Raw genomic sequence first — 16,638 nt, forward strand, 5'->3', positions numbered from 1 at the left:
CTGATACAGGTGCACACCCCTGGTTCCTAGGGCAGCCCTGAAGCTGTAGAAAAAGGCTGTTTTAGCCCTTTCGCAGGAGGGGACTAAAAGGAAATGAAGGAGGATCAGGACTGTTACATATTCATCTCTTTCCTTGGGAAACAGCTTTATTTACAAAACAGGTCTAAAATAAGAACATGAAATGACACGCCCTTGGGAAACGTGGGAGAGCTGGCTCATGGGGACCCATGTGTGAAGCCCAGGCGTCCAGGCAAAGGGCCTAAAGCGGGGCTGGGTGTGTGAGGAGGACCTAAAATTTGAACTCCTTATATTTCTTGCTGCCCCCGCGGCTGTCCTGCGGCTGAGCTTTCCGTTTCTTTTGCTGTAGGAGAGAAAGAGAAACAGGTTACAACACTGTTAACTCACTGATCCCCAAAACAAGGCTGGGCAGCCTGACACAGCCACATATGTCCAGGGGAAAAGTGCTGAAACTGGAATCTCAGAATTGGATAAGCTTCTTCCCTTCCCTGCGCCTGAGTTTCATCATCCTTGATGAGGGCAGCCCACGGAGGATTTCCAAGGTTTCCAGCACCAAGGAATCTCAGGGCAGCAGGCACTGAGTTCTCCCTGACTCTCACCACTAGAGGACACCACTCCACTGGAAAAGGAGTCCCTGGTCCCTGGCTCTCACCCAACCAGTCCCCGTGTGAGCTCCTACCTTCTGCTTGGCCGCATGCTCAGCCACCATGTCACTGAAGTCTTCCTTCTCCACCTGTGCCTGCTGCTCCCGCACATGCTCCTCATACTTCTGGGTCATGGCCATGGGATCCAGCTCCAACTCTTCGGGTGCCAGGGCCACTTCCACACCTTGCAGCTCGGGGGCTGGGCCCTTCCGGCTCATAACCTGGAAAAGGGATCAGAGCCTTGTCATCTCTAAAGAGAGGCTCAGAAGCCCTAGCTTCTGCCCCCTTTTCCTGGCCCCAAAAGCAGTGTCCTCCAAGTGTTTACCGTGGACATGTCATAGATGTGGGTCGATCCCATCATGGCTCCCCCGACAGTGGCTGTTCTCTTCTCTGGCAACACAGTGAACAGCTGAGGCGTCTCGCTTCTGCAAAGGACGAGAGGGTCAAGCCCAAAACGGAAGAAGGAAAAGGGTCTCCAGAAGGGTAAGCAAAAGGAACACGGGCAGCACCTCCACCCAGCTCCCTGGAGAGATTCCAAGACACCCAGGGGAAAAATGATGCCTGAGCTGCTTCTGCAGGTCATGGAGACCTATAGAAACAATTGAGTTGCGGTGGGGGTGTGTGAGTGGGTGGGTGTGTGTGTGTGCGCGCGCACGTGTGCTAATTCCAGGGAATACAACCTGGAAGGAGTACAGACAGAGTTAAGGGGTCCCCTGAACCAAGTTTAGGGGATCAGAGACAAGAGTCCCACATGCAAAGAAGGGCTAAGGGTCAGAGGCTGAAAGTTTCCAAAAGAACTTTGTTACAGGGAAGCTAGCAGGAGAGAACAGGCTACAACGGTTCCTGCCCAAAGTTGTGCCTGGAGTTCTAACATATAGAACTCCAACTTCCAGCCCTTCCAATAGTGCAAGAGCCATCCACGGCCCGTCTCACCACCTAGTTCAAGGATTCCACTGGAAACACAAGAGCAAATCTACCAATATCAACCCAGACCAGGGCTTCAACCCCACCCTCCCCGGAAGAAATGACAATTGATTCACACACAGCAGCCAGGGCAAACACCTTAGAGAATTCAGATCCTGTCCCTCCTTTGCTCAAAACCCACTGAGGCTTCTGATCATCATTTGAATAAAATCCAAACTCCTTACCATGACCTAAAGGGTTCATAATCTGGTCCCTTACCTAATCCCTGCTCACTACACTCAGCCACAGTACCCTTCTTGCTTTTTCTTCCTTGAATATGCAAAACTTGAGACTTCTGCTTCCAGACAAGGAGCAGGAGGGCCTAGATTTACCCTCCCACCGGAAACAACCAAAAAGTGGGCAAAATATACGAAACTGGTTTTCAAGTCACTGGACACGGGGCAACGAAGGACACTGATTCCTGAGAGACAGGTAGCAAATGAGGCAAGGCCTTCAATTGCCCAGCCTACTGCACTGAGAGAGTCTGCCGGCCACAGAACGAGGAGGGGGAGCCAGGTAGAGCCCAGAGGACTCCACAAGTTAAAGGGATGAGGCTGCAAGTGCAGGGAGGCCCAAGCGGCTAGAGATCACAGGACGGAGTGCTGGAGAAGAGAAAGCAGCCCAGACTCAGGAACTCCAGAGACCTACAGAGGGTCGCCCTCAACTACTCAGGTGAGTACTGTGTGTGAGGAGGAAACTACCAAGGCCAGAGAAAGGACCACCCGAAAGGATTACTGGGAACGGTACCTGCTGCTCACTTGGGACTGGGAATAGTGCCAGTCCCACTAGACAGACTGAAAACCTCCTGATTACCAGGGCACTGGGTAGGGCATACAGAGCGTCTTGTGCCTCAGTGGTGGAGAGGACTGAGCACTGCTTCAGACCTGCCTAACGAACCTGAAAGACTCAAACTGTTTCCAAGTACCTTAACTGTATCCCTGAACAATGCTGAAGATTTATAGGAAAACAAAAGCATCCTGGACCCAACAAGGTATATTTCACAAAGCCTGGCATCCAATCAAAAATTAACAGGCGGAAAGAAACAGGAAAATACAACCTTTAATGAGGAAAATAATCAATTTAAATCAACCCAGAATTGGCACAGATGTTAGCATTAGCAGACAAGTACATTAAAATGTTACTGTAACTGTATTCCATATGTTCAAGAAGTTAAATAAGAGACACAGAAGATAGAAAAATCACACTGCTAGAGATGACAACTACATTGGATGAGATTAAGATCAGATTAGAAATTGCAGAGGGCTGGCCCAGTGGCGTAGTGGTTAAGTGTGCGCATTCTGCTTTGGTGGCCCCGGGTTCGCGGGTTTAGATCCCAGGCGCGCACCAACGCACCACTCGTCAAGCCATGCTGTGGCAGCATCCCATATAAAGTAGAGGAAGACAGGCACAGATGTTAGCCCAGGGCCAATCTTCCTCAGCAAAAAGAGGAGGATTGGCATCAGATGTTAGCTCAGGGCTAATCTTTCTCACACACACACATACAAAAACACAAACTGCAGAAAAAAATATTAGAAAATTTGAAGACACAGGAATAGAAATTTTCTAAAATGAAATACAAAGAGAAAAGTGATTTTAAAAATGAAAAGAGCATCCGTGAGCAGTAGGACAACTTTGAGACATCTAATACACGTATAATTGGAGTTTCCAAAGGAAAGAGAAAGAGAAGGGAACACAAAAAATATGTGGAGAAATAATGGCCAAAATTTTTCCAAAATTAATAAAAACTATAAATCCGGGCCAGCCCTGTGGCTTAGCAGTTAAGTGCGCGCACTCTGCTACTGGTGGCCCAGGTTCAGATCCCGGGTGCGCACCAACGCGCCGCTTATCTGGCCATGCTTAGGCCGCGTCCCACATACAGCAACTAGAAGGATGTGCAACTATGACACATGGATATCTATGGATATCTATCCATAGATAGATAGTTATCTATGGATAACTATCCACTGGGGCCTTGGGGAGAAAAAAGGGAAAAAAGGAGGAAGGTTGGCAATAGATGTTAGCTCAGGGCCGGTCTTCCTCAGCAAAAAGAGGAGGATTGGCATGGATGTTAGCTCAGGGCTGATCTTCCTCACCAAAAAAAAAAAAAAAAACCTATAAATCCACAAATTCAAGATGCTTAATAAACCCCAAGCAAAGAAATATGAAGAAAACTATACCAGTATACTGCACTACACATCATAAATTGTTCAAAACAGCAAAAAAGAGAAAATCTTAAAAGTAGCCAGAGAAAAATGACACATTACTTACAGGACAAAGGAAGGAAGACAGCAGATTTCTTGTCAGAAACAATGCAAGAAAGAAGACACTGGAGCAACATCTTTAAAGTACTGAAAGGAAAAAAATACTGTCGACCTAGAATCCTATACCTGGCAAACATCTTTCAAAAACGAAGGACAGATGAAGAAGTTTTTAGACTGCAAAAGCTGAAAGAATTCATGACCAGCAGACATACAATAAGAAATGTTGAAGGAAGCTTTTCAGGCAGAAGGAAAATGATACCAGATAGAAACCTGGATATAAACAAAGAAATGAAAGAACACTGGAAATGGTAATTACCTGGGTTAATATATGATTCTCATTATTTAAATCTCTCTAAAAGATGATTGGGCTGGCCTCATGGCCTAGTGGTTAAAGTTCACTGCGCTTCACTTCGGTGGCCCAGGTTACGTACCTGGGTACAGACCTACACCACTCAATGGTGGCCGTGCTGTGGAGGCAATCCACGTATAAGATAGAGGATGATTGGCATGTATGCTAGCTCAGAGCGAGTCTTCCTCAAGAAAAAAACAAAAGAGGAAGACTGGCAACAGATGTTAGCTCAGGATGAATCTTCCTGAGCAAAAATAAAAAACATAAACATAAAAGATAATTGACCATTTAAACAAAAATAATAACCATATAGCATAGGATTTACAACACATGTAAAAGTAAAATGTATGATAATACTGCAAGAGTTGGGAGGAGAGAATAGAAGTATACCATTGAAAGGTTCTTAATCCTATCTGGAAGTGGTATAATATCACTTGAAGGTAGACTGTGATAAAGATGGATATTATAAACACTAAAATAACAAAACAAAGCCCTAGAGGTAATAAGGCAACAAAGGAGATAAAATGGAATCATAAAAAATGTTCAATTAATCCAAAAAGTAAGAAAATAGGAAAAAGGGAACAAAGAACAGACTGGACAAAGAGAAGATCATCTCATGAAAAAGGGGTCAATTCATCAAAGAAGACTTAACAGTCCTACACATTTACATACCTAACAAGGGAGCATGACTATGGGAGCCCCATGCCTGCCTCAGGGCCTTTGCACTGCTTGCACTTACAGTTCCTTCTGCCCCAATCATCCTGTGGCTGGCTCTTTCCTAATATTTAGCTCTCAGCTCAAATACCTCCTCCTCGATGAGGCCTTCCCAAAGGCCTCTCTGCCACCCAAATCCCTCTACATCCCATTACCCAGTTTCCTTTGCTTCATCGTCTTACCCACATCTGAAATGATCTTGTTCTCTGATGAACTGTTTGCCCCGCCTGTCTTTTCCACTGCCTAGAGCAGTGTTGGCACAGGATTGGTGTTCAATAATTGTTAAAAGGGGCAGAGGGACAACAAAGGTCAGCCAGCCAAGCTAGAGGCTGAAAGGACAAGAAAGTCCTGCCCTCTCAGCCCTGCCTGGTTCCCTCACCCGTCCATCGCCTCCTCAATCTTCTTCTTCCTCAGCTCAATGAGTTCAGGAGTCTCCATTCCAGCTGGCACTGACGAGAACCCTCCAGGAGTGATGAGGCCACTGTGGAGAGAGGAACAAGCTCTGGAGTAAAGAGAAGGCCCCCAAAGATAGACAGACCACTTCAGAGACGCCGACTCTGCTTCCCCCACCTGTCTGCAGGAGTAATAAAGCCTGTCTCATCTGGTTTGTCTTCATCACTTTCCTCCTCTTCCTCTTCTTCTGAAGACTCTTCATCGGATGGCTCCAGCTCCCCCCAAGGGGTCCGATCAATCTCTTCTTCCTCAGTCTTGGTCTGAAAGAGATCACTCATTCATTCAACAAACATTTACTAAGTACCTATTATGGGTCAAGCTGTTGCAGGCTGAACAGATGTAAGAGTAATCAAACAATGACCTCTGCCCACAGAGAGCTCATATTCCAGTGGGGAGCTTGCATCACATCTCAGGAAAATGTACGCCCTGTCAGACTTTGAAACTTACAACACCCAGCTCCCTGATAACGAAGCTATAAACCAACCATCTCTAAAGTTCATGACCTTAACTAAGACCAAGCTTACCAGCCATGGCCCATACCTGAAATTCAGCAGCATTGGTTCCAAACACATCCCCATAGAGTGGTTTCCCGGTCTCATCTACTGGGGGTTTGCCCCAGCCACCAGCATGGTACCCAAAGGAACAGCTCTGCAAGAGAGGAAATGCAAGTCAGTTCCACTCCTGAGCTCCAAAACAAACAGTGGAACCCCAGAGAAAAGTCATGCTCCCAAGTACAGAACTAACACCTGGGAACTCTGGAAATTGTGATTTCAGAGAGGAATTAAATGTTATAAAGCATTACAAGGTAAAAGTAGTAAGCAACAAAAATCTGGAGGCAACAGGATGGGGAGATGAGAGGCAGAAAGTACGCTAATAACCTCAGCCTTCACGGTAGAGTCCATTCTGTCTGAAACTGAAACACGTCCTTTAAAGATCATGACTCCAACTGCTTACTGATTTTTCCTACCTCTGAAAAGCTTTTAGAATCTATTTCTCTTAATGGACAGAAATTTTTATCTGAAGTTCCACAATTACTTCTTTTTCACTTTAATGACTCTGTTGTCTGTTTTTTAATTTAATGCTTTTTATTTAAAAACTAGTCTAATGCCATTCCTGAGATAAAATTATTTCTATCTGTCCATCCATAGATATATCAGAGAGATATCTGGAAACACATTCACCAAATGTTATACTTGGTTATTTCTGAGTGGTGAAATTGTGGGTGATTTATTTTCATCTTTGTACCTGTCAATTCTGATTGACTGTTTTATGGTGAGCGTGTCAGGTTTTTTTGTGTGTGTGAGAGGAGGATCAGCCCTGAGCTAACATCTGCCAGTCCTCCTCTTTTTGCTGAGGAAGACTGGCCCTGAGCTAACATCCCTGCCGATCTTCCTCCACTTTATGTGGGATGCCGCAACAGCATGGCCTGACAAGTGGTGCGTCGGTGTGTGCCGGAGATCCGAACCTGGGCCACCAGCAGTGGAGCGTGTGCACTTAACTGCTATGCCACAGGGCCAGCCCCCATGTCAGGTTTTTTAAAAAACAAAAACCATTACTTTTTTTTAAAAAAAAAGAGACACATGAGATGAGAGAAGGGGAAATGAGAGAAGGGGAAAAAAAAATCAAATCATCCTCTAGTTAAAAAGCAGAGGCAGCTAAGAATGAAAGAAGACAGTGCTCACCTCAGGGATGGGCGAGTTCAGCCCAGGGATTTTCAGGTTCGGGTACGATGGGGGTGGTCCGTATCGCTGCATGGCAATCAGCCACGGGGGAGGGACCTTGTGGGCATTCTGCAGGAAGAAGAGAACAGGATACCATCTGCCCGACCCTCTCCCTTTGTCTCCCTTCCGCTCCAATTCCCACCCTCTTCTCTGCTTCCCCAGTCAGGTAACTGGCACTCACTGGTCCTACTGGCATCCCCAAGGAAATCCTTAGCTCATCAGACAGATCTCCTGGCTTCTTCTCCTTCAGTCGTGTCTCAAACTCCTTCCCCTGAGGAAAAAGCAGAGCCCGCTGTATTGTGGACGCCAGACACACACTGGGAGCTCAATGGCGAGAGGACAGGGGAACAAGGATAGATGTCCCTACCCACATCAGATACAAAATCCCACTGAGGCTCCCTACTTCCCACTCGGGTTCTCATCACTTCTTTCCCTGGCTAGAGGAGGGACAGGACAAAGGCCAGGAAGGAGGGGGAAGGCGAGACTCCCAGTGCTGTCATTAACCCACTACAAGGACACGGCCAAGTTCAGGAGCTGCTTTCTCCTCTATAAAATGAGGGCATTCGACAGGGTGATCTCCAAGGTCCCTCCACCTCAAAAATCCATAATATCATGGTGATTAATATTTCAAGGATCAGGAAAAAAAAAAACTATTCTCCCACCCTTAATATTAAATGTTTCCTTGGGCCGGCCCTGTGGCTTAGCGGTTAAGTGTGCGCGCTCCACTACTGGCGGCCCAGGTTCGGATCCTGGGCACGCACTGACGCACCGCTTCTCCGGCCATACTGAGGCCGCGTCCCACATGTAGCAACTAGAAGGATGTGCAACTATGACCTACAACTATCTACTGGGGCTTTGTGGGGGGAAAAAAAAAAAAGGAGGAGGATTGGCAATAGATGTTAGCTCAGAGCCGAGCAAGAAGAGGATGATTAGCACAGATGTTAGCTCAGGGCTGATCTTCCTCACACACACACACAAAAAAAGTTTCCAAAGCATCTGCCACTTGGCCCCTCTGTCCCTACACTACCCATCATAAACAATTATCACTTCAAAGACATGGTCTGCATATCTCCTCCAGAAAACCACCTCACTTTAAGATTTCAAATTCTATCCATGCAAGGGGACTTAAGAGACAACTCTGAGGCTGAGGGGAGGGCCTGAAAGGCCTTCTGACCAAGAGGTACATAGCCACGACCAAAAGCCCCGCCTGGCCTCCCCAGCTCCACTCCCAGACCTCATAGTACAGGTCCCCATGGATGGTCAGCTTCGGCTTGGTCTGCCACTTGAAGAAGGCGTCGTGCAGCTTCTGGTAGTCAATGTCGATCTTCCCCATCTTGGGCCGAACCTTCTCTCGCATTTTTGACTTCATGGTCTTCTGTTCTTCCTGGAGAGTGGCAGAAGACACGCCGTAAGAGATATTCACCAAGTTCAACTCTTAAGAGATCTGGCTCCCCACTCCCAAAAGAGATAAAGTGAAACCTCGTTTATCTCACTCCAAAAGTCACCAAAATCCTTCCTGTTCAAACCCCTCCAAGTTACATAATCCATGTTGAACAAAACAGGTGTATCATATGAAATCATCCTCAGCTATGCACGTCAATCAATTTTTTTCAAGCCACGTGATGAAGAGACTGATCTCGTTAGTTGCCTCTGGAGAGAAGTGGGTGACTAGTCTTAACTGGGAGGCAGAGTTCTCACCGGGTATTTTTGTACCTCCTGAATTTTTGCACTACATGCAAGTATTACCTACTCAAAGTATTTAATTAAAAATTTTAAATTTAAGAAGTTACACAACCACCATGAATCTCCAGCCACAAAGTGCATCCAGCTCACACTGGGAGCAGAGAACTACAGACATGGCCTAAAGCAACCCACAGGGAAAGGAGTCACTGTGTGCAGATCAAAGAGAGCTGGCAAAGTGCAGGCAGAGGGGCGAGGAGACGGAGGAAAACAGAGCTGCTCAGAACCAGCAGTCTCGGCGTGGGGCAGGAGAGCTAGCTCTGAACAGAGTGAGGTCTGCCTTTCTCCTGTTGATGTCCTTCTCCCACTGCCCTTCCCACCCAGTGTCATATGCACTGCTGACTTCTAAACTAGAGAATGGCTAATGAGATAATTAACAAGTGGGTGGGTTCTGGGAACCAGGTCCCGATTTTGAAGCAAGCTGCTATTAAGAACATGGATCCCCCAGGGCAGATCTGAGTCCCAGCCAGGCCCTCACCTTCTCCTGCAGGGCCTCCCGCATCTCCTGGATGCCTGTGCGTTTGATGAAGTCTGGCAGCTCAAAGGGGGGCTTCTCAATGCCTCGTTTGCCCTGCAGGTACTTGCGCTTAAAACACCAGTGGCGTGGCACAGGCACGGAATTCCGAGTGGCCTTGAGGTGAACTAAGAGCTTGGGGTCCTGCGCTGTCACATCGTGCATCTCCACAACGTCAGGCCGAGCCACGAGCTGGAAAACACAACAACACGCCTCTAGAAAGCCCCAACCTCATAAGTCTAAAGCTTTTTCCTTCTCTTCCTCAAAGGACCCATACCTAAGTCACCCAGGCCTCCTTCAAAGCAAAACTCCCCATGGGGTTCTAGGAGCTCCTCATGGGGTCTCCCAACCAGGCTCCAGGGCCTGCTGGATCATCTCGGGTCTCACCTGCTTGAGTTCAGCCACAGTGAAGCGATTCATTCGGCGCAACTTCTTCTTGGACAGCTTGGGGGCTTCTGGCTTCTTTTCCTAGAACAGAACAATCATCGCTTCTGAGCAGGACTCTTAGGTATGAATCAGACTGCCCAGCTCACCCCAAAACTTAAGCCACCAAAGGGATTCTCCCCTGTAAGAGTTCACCACAGTCCCTCACTGGATGCATCTCAGCCACCTGTCCCCAGAGCCCGTGTCTCCCCGACAGGAGGGCATGGGCCTCACCTGTTCATCATCACTGCTGTCGTCATCGCTGTCCTTGTGCTCCTCCTCAAAGCCCTTCTTCTTGGGGGCTGTGGAATTCTCCAGTTTGTCAAGTTTCTCTGGCTCCTTCTCTTTCTCCTTCTTCACATCATCAGTGAGCTGAGGAGGCAGACCACGTGGAAACCCCCACACTGGGCCCCTCCCTAGTTCCTGAACCCGGCGCTGAGAAGATGCCCTCCTTACTCTGTCTTTCCCCATCCCTGCCCCTTCCCTGCTCAGCTCTGCCACCCGAAAGCGTGCTGTTCCTTGTACCTTGAAAGCCTCAAAAATCCTCTTGAAAAAGATAAAGTTGGGCTCGTAAATTTCGGGTTCTTCAGTCACATACTCAATTTCAACATCAGCCGCCGGGGAGTCAGAGCCACGGGACCGGGCTGACTCTTTCTCTCGGTCCCCAGAGCTCTCAGACGAAGCCCCCCGCACCCGCTGCGGCTTTTTCTTCTTCTTACGGTTCCGACGCTTCCGGTTTTTCTGTCAAAACAAGGAAAACCAACTGGCTCACAGAATCCAAGCATGATGCCTGCTCCCAACCCCTAACCTCCTTACCCAATTTCCCCAAGTGGCTGAGAAAACAGGTCTTGAAGTCAGACTCCAAAGTTCTGCCCCTCTCAAGCTATGTGCCTCTGGGTAAATTACTGCCCCTCTCAGAACCTTAGCTTTTTCAGCCGTAAAAGGCAGGCGTGCAAAGTACTCAGAACTCAAAGGGAGTTATTAGCAATTGAATGAAAAAGATCTGTAAGATGCTTAGGACAGGAAGGGGCACACAACAGCAGCTACTACTGATGGAACACTGAGAATGGGAGTTATTTTAGTGCCCAAAGCCCATCTCCTGCCATTCCTTCCAGACCCAGCCCCATCTCATACCTCTTTTTTGGACACGGACACTGTGTCCTCCTCAGTCTCTGACGCTGACTGGCCCAGGGACGAGCGAGTGTCTGTTTCCATTTCCTCTTCCTCTGTAAGGGAGGAAGGTGGCCATCAGTCTCCTCACATCAGTGCCCTGCCACTTGCTCAAAGTAACTCCTCTTTACCAAGAGCCAGTTTCTCTCTAACACTCTCCTTCAGGATGGGAGGAGGCATGCAGACTCGGCCTCAGCCTCTCCACGTTCTGTCCCTGCAGCCCCTCGGGACACGACGACGACACACTCACCCTGCTGAGAGTTCATCTCTTCCTGGCGGCTCTCCTTCAGCTGCAGGATCTTTTCCAAAGCCTGGGGGATCTTGGGGCCCACAGAGGGGTCATCCATCTGCCAGAAACAACCCAGGCGGAGGAGGTGAGCTCAGTGCCCTTTTTCCTCCAATTTCTACTTCTTGTTCTAGAAAAGCTGCAGGCCACGTGATGTAAACAGCAGACAGCCCCAAGTGGACTGTCATCCCTCAGCAGGCCTCAGAGTGAACCCCAGAACCCTGCCCCAGAAATGTGTCCCAGACTCTACTTCCTGCCCTACCTAAATGTCTTAACTAAGTATGGCTTCCCCCACCCCCCCACAAGTCCTCCCATCTTCTCTCAGAATCCTTCTCTAATAGATTTCTCTTCCCTAAATTTTCTAAAAATCCAGACATAGTCTCCTTCTAAACCACACTCTCCTGTCCTAAGGAAGAAATCACCAGTCTCACCTCTCTGTTTTCATCTCCAGGGGGTGGTGGGGGACCACGAGGCCGGGGAACTGGGGCTCCCATGGGCAAAACAGTGGGGGTGGGGCCCACTGGAGCAGCAACTGAGAGGAGAAAGAAATCCAATGTCAGAAGAGACAAGACTCATTTTAAAAATTATCTTCCTTGCTAAAAGTCAGGGTGATGCTTATCCTTAGTGGGAGGGAGCGGCTGGAAGGGAGGCTGGGAGGGCTTTTGGGGTGCTGGTGATGTTTTGCTTCTTGGTCCAGGTGCTGGTTGTATGGGTGCGTTCACTTTATGAAAATTCACTGAAGTGTATACTTACAATATGTGTACTTTTTTTTTTTTGCTAAGGAAGATTTGCCCTGAGCTAACATCTGTTGCCAATCTTCCTCTTTTTGCTTGAAGAAGATGTGCCCTGAGCTAACATCTGTGCCAATCTGCCTCTATTTTGTATGTGGATCACCACCACAGCATGGCCACCGATAAGTGGTGTAGGTCCGCACCCAGGAACTGAATCCAGGCCGCCAAGGCGAAGCATGCCGAACTTAACCACTAGGCCATGAGGCCGGCCCCTGTGTACTTTTTTTTATGTGATATATACTCAAATACAAAAATTTTTAATCGCCTTCCTGTCCTTCCCTTCCATTTTCAGGGTCTTACCTCGAGGACCCAGAGGCGTGCGAACACCAATCTGGCCCATGTCTTGTGGGGGCCGAGGGACTGGGGTGCCCATCTTGGCAATCTCCTGCTGCCGCTCCTGCTCCAGTAACACAGCTGCCTACATGAGGGAAGTGCGAGTGGAGACACAGCTTGGAAATCCATTTGGCAGGCAGCCCCTGGCAAATGCATTCTCTCAGCCGGGGAATAGGCCCAAGAACAATCAGGTAGCAGTCAAATTCTGACATCCCCACCACCCCCACACTTCCAGGCTACTGATCCAAATGGAGGCACCCTCTCCTCACAGAAGAAATCCCCTGGAAATAACACCAAGAAAAGCCCTGGGAAACTTCTGGTTCCTAGCAGAGAATTTAATATTTAGCTAAACGTTGCCTTCTATTTTTTAACATGAGTTTTCTTCCCCAAAAGATTTATTTCTAAGGAACAATGAATTCTTTTCTTATATCTACTACCCAAGATCTAGCACAATCTGGGCAAAGACAGTACTTCATAAATATTTCCATGTATGTTGCTGTTTATGATTATTTTCTAATAATCCTGAGTAACTCAACCAGGTAACAACCGATGCGACCCACCTCTGGGGCTGCATGTCTTATGTATCATTCTGTAACTTATATCTATCGTGTTTAATCTAAATCTGATACAAATGACTAAATTAGCCCAGAGTCCTCTCTAAGGTACCTAAAATGATACCATGTAAGACTAGCAGAGGTCTGCAAACTTTTTCTGTAACAGGCCAGACAGTAAATATTTTAGGCTTCATAGACCGTTGTATGGACTACTGTATAGACTTAGTTTTTTTTTTTTTCCCCCCAAGAGTCCTTTAAATATATAGAATCCATTCCTAGCTCGCAGGCCATACAAAAACAGGCCGCAGTCCATAGTTTACTAACTCTTGAGCTACAGGGAAGAGAGAATTATTTGGGAGATACTGGAACTCAGTTGAGGATGACGTAACCTCCATGGAAAACCTGAATGGTGCATCTTGTTTTGGACACTAAGCACTAGAAGTGACAGCCAAGAGACTAGACCATGGGGTCAAAGGTTAGGATAAGGGCATTACCCGCTTCTGCTGCTCCAAGAGCTCATGTTCCTTCAGTGAATGATCTCCCTGCTTAAAAAAAGAAAACAAGCTCATACCAGCACCAATACCCCACAGGGCAGTCTGCCACAACTCTGCTTCCTGGGGTCCTTCTCCAGCCTAGGGCCCAAGTTCTAGTCTGTGGTCCAGACCTTCCCAGAAGGCTTGGCTCCAAGATCCAGCTCTGAGGCTCTACTCCCCATTCAGGACCCTGATGAGACCCAGGCCCAGGCTGCCACCTGGCCTACCTGCTTGGCACGCTCCTCTTGCTGCATCAGCAATGCTGCCTGCTGCTGCGCCAGCTTCAGGCGCTCCTCCTCTGACAGTGCCACAGGCTCACCCACCCGGAGAGGAGGCGGGGGCCCTAAGTTTGGAGGGCGGGGTCCAACGGCCATAGGAAAGCCAAGGCCAAGGCCTGGTGGAGGTGGTGGGGGTGGTGGAGGAGGTTGCAGAGGGGGGAGTCCCATGGGTGGTGGTGGCATGGGAATCCCAGAGAGCTGTGGAAAAAAATATGACCATAAACTAGGAAGTATTTATCTATTGCAGACCGTTCTTTTTTTTTGGTGAGGAAGATCGGCCCTGAGCTCACATCTGCCAATCCTCCTCTTTTTTTGCTGAGGAAGACTGGCCTTGAGCTAACATCCATGCCCATCTTCCTCCACTTTATATAGGACGCCGCCACAGCATGGCTTGACAAGCGGTGCGTTGGTGTGCGCCCGGGATCTGAACCGGCGAACCCCGGGCCACTGCAGCAGAGCACGTGCACTTAACCGCTTGCACCACTGGGCCAGCCCCTCTACTGCAGACATTTGTTGGGGATCTACTATGAGACAGCTGCTGAGATTCAAAGTCAAATGATACATAGTTCTTGCACTCAAGAAAAGAATACTCGATAGCAGTATCGAGAGAAGAGGATGCTAACTTTGGGGCACCAACCAACGAAAGCTATGGACTCTCTCCCCAGAACAATACCACGAACACAGACTTGGCATACAATTTCAGGAGATTCAAGGAGACCTCTAAAGACTATCTAGGGACTCCTCATCTCCCACACAGAAGTCAGTGGACCCCACGTCAGAGCCACTGCTCTAGAGAAAAGGAGTCAAATCCTGGATCAGAAAGAACATGGAAGTTGAGAGGACTTAAATAAATGGGAGCCAGTGTGCCCTGATGACTCAATAAATGTAGAGGGTATCAAATCAAATCAGGAAGTGAGCTCTAAGGTCTCAGTGAATAACATGGGAACTGTGCCCTGGGAGGGCAAAGAAGAGGGTGATTACTTCCAGCTGGTGGAGGATCAAGTCAGGCTTCCAAATACTAAACAGAATCTTAAATGACAAGTAGAATTTTGAGGAGCAGACATTGGAGGAGGAGGCAAAGATCAGGACCACCAGAGAACTGAAGAGCTCCCAATTCTATCACCGCAGTACCCCCCTACCCAATCTGCTAGTTGCATCCACAGTACACTGCATGTAAAAAAAAAGGCTACCCTGAGCAAAAGGGATCTTATAAAGTGGAACAACCTCCTCACCTGCGCTGACATGGGAGGGGGGGCAGCTTTGTCCCCATCTTCGCCTCTCAGAACCGGCCGATTCAGCACGATGCCAGTCTGCAAAAGAGAAAGGACTCTAGGTTGGTCCAAGAGGAGCTGTTCCAATAAACCACGTTCGCTCCCATTCATTCAACAAAATTTACCCAGTGCCTGTCTGCCAGAGGTCCGACTGGGCACTGGGGAAGAAGGTAGAGGTACAGAACAGAGGGGTAATCCCATGAGTGGCAGTAGCATGGGAATCCCAAAGAGCTGTGAAAAAAAATATGACCATAAACTAGAAAGTATTTTTCTACTGCAGACATTTGCCGGGGGTCTACTATGAGACAGGTGCTGGAATTCCAAGTCAAATGACACATTGTTCTTGCACTCGACGTGAGCAGGGACCTGGGAACAGGCACAGAAGCGATTACAACAGAGCAGGTAAAGGCAAGCACAGGCAAAAAGAGTAAGCCCCCACTTGGCGTGCTGAGGTACATAAAGAACGAAGACTGCTCTTCGTGAGAGGTCATGAAGGTCTCCTCCAGAAGCTCGGCCTATCCTGACGTCCCGCTGCCAACACTGACCTGACGGGTGTAGGTCTGCAGCCGCTCCACCAGCTCCTCGCGACTCCCTGCTGGGCAAAGCACAGGATCAATAGGGTAGGTCAGGCCGAGCAGGCCAGCCGGCCCAAGTCAGGCCCCAGCGTCCGGCCTCCGCCCCCCGCCTCCGGGTCTCCGGGGTAACCAGGCTCCGCTTCCCCGCAGGCCTACGCTGCCGGCTCTTGACCTCCGTGTTTCTCACCCTGGATCGGAGCTCCGATCTCTGCCAATTTTGCCTGAAGCTCCTGGGCAGCCCAGGCGCCATAGTGCCCAGGAGGCGGCGGCGGCGGCAGCTGCAAGTCTCCTTTCGGAGGCTCAGGATGCTCGGTCGCCATCTTAGCCGCAGGAAGGCGCGCGACCAACCCGGAAGCTCGGGCCAGCCGCAGGCACACGTCCCGAGACTTCCGGCGGCGCCGTGCGCCACGTCCGCTCGCGGGTTGGAAGGCCGTTTGGATGGAGGCTCACCCACTGCGTTCTGCAGCCGTCCCTAGGCGGCCTGGTCGCGAAGCCTTCTGGGAGTTGTAGTACGCAGGTCACGGCCTCTGCCCGCCCAACTCCCGGAGAACCGTGCGCGCCCACAAGCCCGGGAACACTGGGGGCCGGAGCGGGGGCGGGGCTGCGGGGAAAGCTGGTCCCACCCCGAGGGCGTGCTTTCTGCGTCGGACCGGCCGGAGCGCAGACCGCTAGCCTTCCGGCCCGACTCCCTGGTCAGGCGTGAGAGGTCCGGACGCTTACGTCCCCGGGGAGTCCCGAACTACTCATTCCCTCGGCGGCCGCGCATTGCGGGCGCCAGGCGGGAGGTTGCAGCCGATGCCTGTGATAAAACAGTGTCTGATTGTCTGCCCGTCCACCCCCGGCGCAGGCAAGGATTGAATGGGCTGAAAGGGGATCGGAGCCGGGAGAGGAGCGGGCCGCCCGGGCTGGGCTCCAGCTGCCAACCTGGGGGAAGGGCCACACTAAAGCCCCTTTTCCCACCTTCCAGGCTGGCTCAAATGTCGTCTCAGCCTTCTCCGGCTTTCCTTCTCTTCCTTGGAGTTCCCATAACACGTTCAAACCTCCACC

General features: G+C 49.4%; 1 protein-coding gene across 2 annotated transcripts; it reads right to left on the reverse strand.

Annotated features, from left to right (window-relative positions):
- Positions 1-120: 120 nt before the first annotated feature.
- On the reverse strand, positions 121-15,929 carry SF3B2 (splicing factor 3b subunit 2). 2 transcript variants are annotated; one of them, XM_058526358.1, is made up of 22 exons: positions 15,779-15,929; positions 15,562-15,611; positions 14,978-15,055; positions 13,695-13,943; positions 13,429-13,479; positions 12,348-12,465; positions 11,688-11,788; positions 11,221-11,317; positions 10,935-11,026; positions 10,326-10,541; positions 10,035-10,172; positions 9,765-9,845; positions 9,342-9,569; positions 8,358-8,507; positions 7,305-7,394; positions 7,085-7,192; positions 5,943-6,050; positions 5,520-5,662; positions 5,329-5,430; positions 988-1,087; positions 698-883; positions 121-361 (listed from the first exon to the last, which is right to left on the reverse strand). In XM_058526358.1, exons 1-22 carry the CDS (start codon positions 15,909-15,911, stop codon positions 290-292), a joined length of 2,691 nt encoding a protein of 896 aa, XP_058382341.1. In that variant the 5' UTR covers positions 15,912-15,929; the 3' UTR covers positions 121-289. The 2 variants fall into 2 exon arrangements, with proteins under 2 accessions (XP_058382341.1, XP_058382342.1); XM_058526359.1 differs by having other exon boundaries at positions 15,562-15,608; positions 15,779-15,928.
- Positions 15,930-16,638: the final 709 nt, after the last annotated feature.

This window comes from Diceros bicornis, chromosome 31, assembly GCF_020826845.1.
Source record: "Diceros bicornis minor isolate mBicDic1 chromosome 31, mDicBic1.mat.cur, whole genome shotgun sequence".
Classification (NCBI taxonomy): domain Eukaryota; kingdom Metazoa; phylum Chordata; class Mammalia; order Perissodactyla; family Rhinocerotidae; genus Diceros; species Diceros bicornis.

Bases quoted from the DNA above. Each gene is read 5' to 3' on its own strand.
- SF3B2 (XM_058526358.1), bottom strand. From the start codon at position 15,911: ATGGCGACCGAGCATCCTGAGCCTCCGAAAGGAGACTTGCAGCTGCCG. The intron at 8,508-9,341 runs GTGAGGGCCTGG...GCCACTCTCCAG, and splicing joins GGGAGGCCCTGCAGGAGAAG to GAAGAACAGAAGACCATGAA. The intron at 5,663-5,942 runs GTATGGGCCATG...GATCTCTTTCAG, and splicing joins CCAATGCTGCTGAATTTCAG to ACCAAGACTGAGGAAGAAGA.